Below are 5,472 nucleotides of genomic sequence, written 5' to 3'. Positions count from 1 at the left end.
CAGGACCGGCCAGTTACAGCACAAGCTGCAGTGCAGGCAGGAGAACTCGCTCGCCTCCTTCACTCTGGCAGTCCTGAAAGGGCTGTGCAGCACTTTGACTTTCCACAGGGACAGCTTACATTGCGGAGCAGACACAAGTTTTTACCTAGTAAGATTCTGGGCTGTGTTTTGCTGCATTTTTATTACAAATATGTAAATAAGAGGTGTTGAAAATCTTGTAGATTTGCATCCTCTTTTGAGGTCTTCCCTTTTTCAGTTTCTCTGAAAATTCCAGAGAAATCAGCTGTGTTCAAGGGTATTGCTATCTACTCAGCTCCTGACCCTCACCCTCTTGCCCCATTCAAACATGCACGAAAAAGCCCCCGGGGAAAATCTTTTGGGGCTGGACCCTAAATCACATGTAAAAATGGAAAGTCGAGTTTGTTTTTTTTTTTAAAAAAAAAGCATGCTATATTGTTAAATTTATTTTATACCTTGTGGAATGCATTGGGTTTGCAAATACTACCCAAGAAGTGTTGTACAGTGAGGGGGAAGCTCTCTCCTTGCAGGAGAGGAGAGGCAGCCCCCATCAGCCACAGCAGAGCTGAGCTGGGGACTTTCTCACCAGTCACATCCTTCCACCCACTCAGACAGATCTTGTCCCTTACAGTGCATTGCCCAGCCCTCCCTGCGGACAGAAGAAGCAAAGAGAGGCTATTTAGGTACTAGACTGATATAATTCATATCCAATATGAGCAGGCTATGTTTTTTTTGTAAGGTCCTTCCCAATGAGGGACCTCCCATCACTAACCCTGGGGCAAGACTTGCAGACCCTTCAGCTCTGGCTGAGCGTCTGGCATGGAGGAGTGCAGCCATCACTGTCCCTTGATGCCACCTGAGCTTTCTCTAAGTCCTGGCCAGGAACAATGAATTGCAAAGGCAGGTCCTGCCACCTCCTGCCACTACAAGGGTCCCTTCTTCACTGGGACATCACATATGAGCACAGTGTGTTGAGTGTGCAGCAGACTGTGCGACAGCAATGCTCACCGCAGGGGCCCTGAGACCGTTCTCTGCATATACCACACAAATTACTTACCTCACCTTTGCTCAGAAACTCTGCTGCTTTTGCGGTGAGCCAGGCTTCGCAGCAGCCCACCACAGGAAGAAAAAACAGCTAATGAGTCCAACTGCAATGGCTGGGATGGGGCGGGGGAAATCTGAAGGCAGGATCTTGTCCCTCAACTTGGAACATATTCAGGACTCAGTGGTTAACATCACTATTTTTGCACAAAATGCCTTGGGACTTCAGATAACCACATATTTATATGGTGATTGGAATTGTCTTCTACCCCCACTTCTGTTTTCTCAGTCTGTTAATCTGCCTTTACAGGCTTCCTATGCTATAACAGTCCAGAATCCCAGGGATGGTTCAGGGCTGCACCATGCAAGGGCTGTCATCTAGATTCATCAGGATATTTCAGTGATTAATGTTCTCACATTCCCTGGGAAGAATTGCTTCCATGCTAGGTGCTTCCACATAGGATAGGATAAGAGACAGCAAAAAGTGGTGAAAGGAGCCCTCTGAAGGACTTTGAAAGCATAAGACAAAGAGAGATCTTCAAGAACTAACCTACAGTGGACGGGCTGTTCGCTGACCGTTTATATTTCACCTGAGTTTTTTTTCTGAAACATTTTTTCTCTGCTTCTTCCTCCCTGGTCTCTCCTGTGAGATGCTTTGCAGAGACTGAAGCGGTGCAAGTTTGTCTCTCCATTCCCACCCATCTGCAAAGCCTTGAAGTTGTGGTTCCTCCTCTTTGGTGTGGCTGTGCTGCCTTTGTCTGACAGTCGGGGAAGGGGCAGCCATGCCCCTTCAGAAACACACATGAGCCCTGCCAAAGAAACCATCCCCAAAGCCCCTTACCAGCCATTCATTCCTTGTGGGTTTCTCACAATTCTTTTGGCACAGATGATGTCATCAGTTATGTTACTCGATAGCAGATCTGCAGGGAGAGAATCACAGCCCCGTAAGCTCACTCGAGGGCAGGACATCAGACCGGAGCAGATTCCCTGTGGGGTGCAGCTAGGACCAGGCACTTGAGCAGCCCCAGGCATTGGTGTGGGGCTGGATGCTGCTCATTCTCCCCACTGTCGGGCTACCATCAGCCTCACATGCTTGAATGCTGCCAGGCAGGCACCCTCATCCGCTTCTGCATGGCCAGCAAGAACCATAAATGTATGTTTTCCCCTGCAAATGCTGGTATGCCTGCCTCTGTAATTACATGTGAGAGAGAGATGGAAGGAGGGGGAAAAATCAGAGGCAGACCCATCTATGCTTATGATATTTCAATCCCTTTCTGCTTACTCTGCTGGGGAAAAAAAGCTATTAGAGAGATTTCTGCCTATCTGGAAAATGAGGTTTTGGTCTGAACAGGAACAAGAGGTCCAGCTGCAGACTCCCAGACCTTGGGTTTTCTCATATAGCAGGGTGTCTGCTGGTCAGACACAGCAAAACCCTTCCATGTCTGCCTGGGAGCTCCCCACTGGTGCCAGACCGCGAGCCAAGACCTGGATCTGCCTGGCAGTAATACAGCCTTGGGTGATCACTTTCCCAACTACTCACTCCACAACCAGGGGGATATATTTATCTCATCCAGCCGCACATCACAACCCACCCAAATCAGGACTGCGTATCTTCCACCCACAATCAAAGCACCCAGAGAACCCTGGGGTCCCTAGTATCCCAGGAGAGGAAAGGATGGATACAGGGAAAGGGACGGGACCTGGCCCAGAGGTGCAAGGTGAAACCCTGGAGAAGGCTTGGGGGCAGCGATGCTATGGTGCCTGGGAGAAATGCCTCTGACAATGGCCGTGGCCTCTCACTTCCCAACCTCATGAGTTAGTGGTGCTACCCGCACCCTGCACAGACCAAAAGAGGAGCTGAACCCAGCCATTCATCACCCCCAACTTCCTGCAGCCACAGGCATTGAGCTACCCAGGTGGGGCCCCACATGCCCCCACAGCTCCATTTTGGCAGGGGGGTGAAGTTGGGCAGAGTGGAAGGGCTTGGGCTGCTGACTCTGCTCCTGGGGCTGGCTCCGGAGAAGCAGTGCTGTGGTACCTCTGCAAGCCATCCTGCAGTGGTTATCCGAGGGGCTGCTGTCGTCGGTGCACCACAGCTGGCTGCTGATCTGGAAGATGCCATAGTCAGCGCTGCAGTCTGCTTTGATGCTCTGAGCCGCCGTGTCAAAGGTGCTCTCGTAAAAGGCCATGCAGAGCCCTGGGCAGGGGCAGAAGACATTCAGGCTGTGCCACAGCTACCATCTGTGGGGACGGCAGCAGCTGGGAGGGAAAGGCTGTGGGCAGAAAAGGGACTGAAACTCACAGTTGGCGAGGCCGTAGCCGCTGTAGCCTTCCAACCCGTTTCTCTGGAGCACATGAGCCAGCTCGCACTGTCTGAACACCTTGGCTCTGGTGACTGTGGTCAGCAAGGCCAGCAGCAGCAGCAGCAACAGCAGCAGCAGCAGCAGCAGCAGCAGCAGCAGAGGAGACCTCATTCCTGCCGGGCTGCTGGTCCTCGTGTACTGGGATCCCTGGGGCGAAAGGCAAAAACAAGGCATAAGCAGGCAGCAAAGCACAGTTAGACACCCAAGGCCAGCTCCCCAGCAGGTAGTGACGCAGCTGCTCTGGTGACCCCAGGCTGCTCCCGCTGCCGTCGGGTGTGCACTCCCATGCGTGCAGGCATGCACGTACGCGGTGGTTGTGCCGGGCAGCCCAGGCCACAAACAGCTTTTATCAATGCAGACGTGGAAAACACAGCGCTTCAGGCACTGCCATTTTGCAGTTTTTTTATATTAGTGGTGAAAGGTCAGGTGTCCTGTGGGAACTGGAAAGTTGACAAATGGCACCCACTAAGGGAAGGGTTACATGTTTTAGCTGCCCAGACATCTCTGCCTCTTACCCCGGTGCTGGTCAGCCTCTGAGCAGAAGCCGTGATGTGCAGTGACCTCATTGCTGCGGGGAAGCCGTACCCAAACTCCCTAACCCTTAGCCCCGGTTTGCACATCAGCCTTTCACACAATTACCAGCACACACACTGAGTCACATCCTACCAGTCCAGGGAGTTTGTCCGAGGAAAGACTTCAAATCTGCAATTTAAGAAACAGAATTAAAATCCTTTCCTTGGTGTTATTTCTGTCTCTTCCCTCCTTTCTTTCTTTCCTCCTCCCTGTGCACACTCTTTCACCAAACCTGCCAGGCTTTCTGGCCATGCAGTGCAGCACAGCGCAGTGCCGCAGCCCCGGCAGGCTCTGCCCAGGTGCCCATGCGACCAGAGCCATTTGCAGCCCTGCAGAGTGGCTTGCAGCAAGGGGCAGAGGCAAGGGGCACCTAGGTGCTGCCTCTGGTGATCACCCTCTGCGGGCAAGGGCAGTAGGGGCTGCTTAATAAAAACCCATGTACACCTAGAGAAATAGGTACCTCCAGCAACGGGGCTCAGCGGACGCCTGGGGTGGGCATCCTAGAAGGGTGTTCCCTGGCAACTGCTCGCCATTCCAGAACCCCGCCACCCCATCACCCAGGGATGAAGCCCCACGAGCCCTGACCCACACCACAAGAACAGGGATCCAGCACAGCCAGGGAGCATCATAGCTGTGACTGTGCTTTTCAGGGACAGCCCTTTGGGGTTCATTCTCTGTTTCACCTGAAAACTAATCCCGCAAGAGAGTCTATGGGCAGGGGTATATTTTGTATTTTAAGCTCATATGGCAAGATATTTGCAAAGACAGAGAAATATCACCTTCTCACTGAGAATAACAGCAGAACTGTTTCCAATGCCTCCAGCTGGGCAAAGGTGGGATCTCATGAACAGAAGTCAAGTAATTTGTGTCCAAAATGTTTTTAATTTCTACAAGGAGTTGCCCCTGAATAAGTGGCCAACCAAGAATTATCACATAGACCAATCGATGAGCAGAAGCAAGTGACGAATTACACACTTGTGCTGGGTTAGATGCTATAAAGACAATTAGCCAGACGGTCTTTCAGTCAAGGCAGTAAAAAGAAACATGAACACGTCCGTTTTCCTCAGGTTTGTGGCAAGGATCTGAAGAGGTTTTGTGTATGCCCCAGAGTGGTCAGTGCTTGCTCCTAGCATGTTGGCATCTCCAGCTGAGTCAACAAAAGCCAATTCTGCCCCACGGGCTGGTACCACCGCACGACTGAACCAGGGCCTGGCCACACAGCCAGGTGGAGGTGTTTATTCACTCTTTTCTCACCATTCTGGTATCTTTTTGTTTTCAGCCATGAACACTAATAAACCCAATGAAAACTAGAAGATCACTTAGAAGAGGAGCAGCGGAAGGAATCTCCCCCTTATAGCAGCATTTGCTTTAATTTACACTATCTAAAGATAACAAATAACAGAGCTCCATAATAACATAATTTGCTCATCTTCTTGGTTTCAAAGTTTTTTTTAACAAGCAAAATGAGGTTTCAAAC

At 51.0% G+C, this 5,472-nt stretch overlaps 1 protein-coding gene across 1 annotated transcript; it reads right to left on the bottom strand.

The window, feature by feature from the left end:
• Positions 1 to 600: 600 nt before the first annotated feature.
• Positions 601 to 3,988, bottom strand: LOC137666041 (lysozyme C, milk isozyme-like). The gene is made up of 5 exons (XM_068405621.1): positions 3,938 to 3,988; positions 3,362 to 3,569; positions 3,098 to 3,256; positions 1,901 to 1,979; positions 601 to 667 (listed from the first exon to the last, which is right to left on the bottom strand). Exons 1-5 carry the CDS (start codon positions 3,986 to 3,988, stop codon positions 601 to 603), a joined length of 564 nt encoding a protein of 187 aa, XP_068261722.1.
• Positions 3,989 to 5,472: the final 1,484 nt, after the last annotated feature.

The sequence above is a fragment of the Nyctibius grandis genome, chromosome 7 (assembly GCF_013368605.1).
Source record: "Nyctibius grandis isolate bNycGra1 chromosome 7, bNycGra1.pri, whole genome shotgun sequence".
NCBI lineage: Eukaryota > Metazoa > Chordata > Aves > Nyctibiiformes > Nyctibiidae > Nyctibius > Nyctibius grandis.
The sequence above is the reverse complement of the archived record's forward strand: the minus strand, read 5'-3'. Positions and strand labels throughout refer to the sequence as shown.

What these genes read in the sequence shown, in the direction of transcription:
- LOC137666041 (XM_068405621.1), bottom strand. Translation starts at nt 3,988, where the DNA reads ATGAGGTCACTGCACATCACGGCTTCTGCTCAGAGGCTGACCAGCACC. An exon ending in CGGCTACGGCCTCGCCAACT is followed by an intron (nt 3,257 to 3,361) that starts GTGAGTTTCAGT and finishes GCCCCTGCCCAG; the next exon opens with GGCTCTGCATGGCCTTTTAC. An exon ending in CTGCAGGATGGCTTGCAGAG is followed by an intron (nt 1,980 to 3,097) that starts GTACCACAGCAC and finishes CTCTCCCTGCAG; the next exon opens with ATCTGCTATCGAGTAACATA.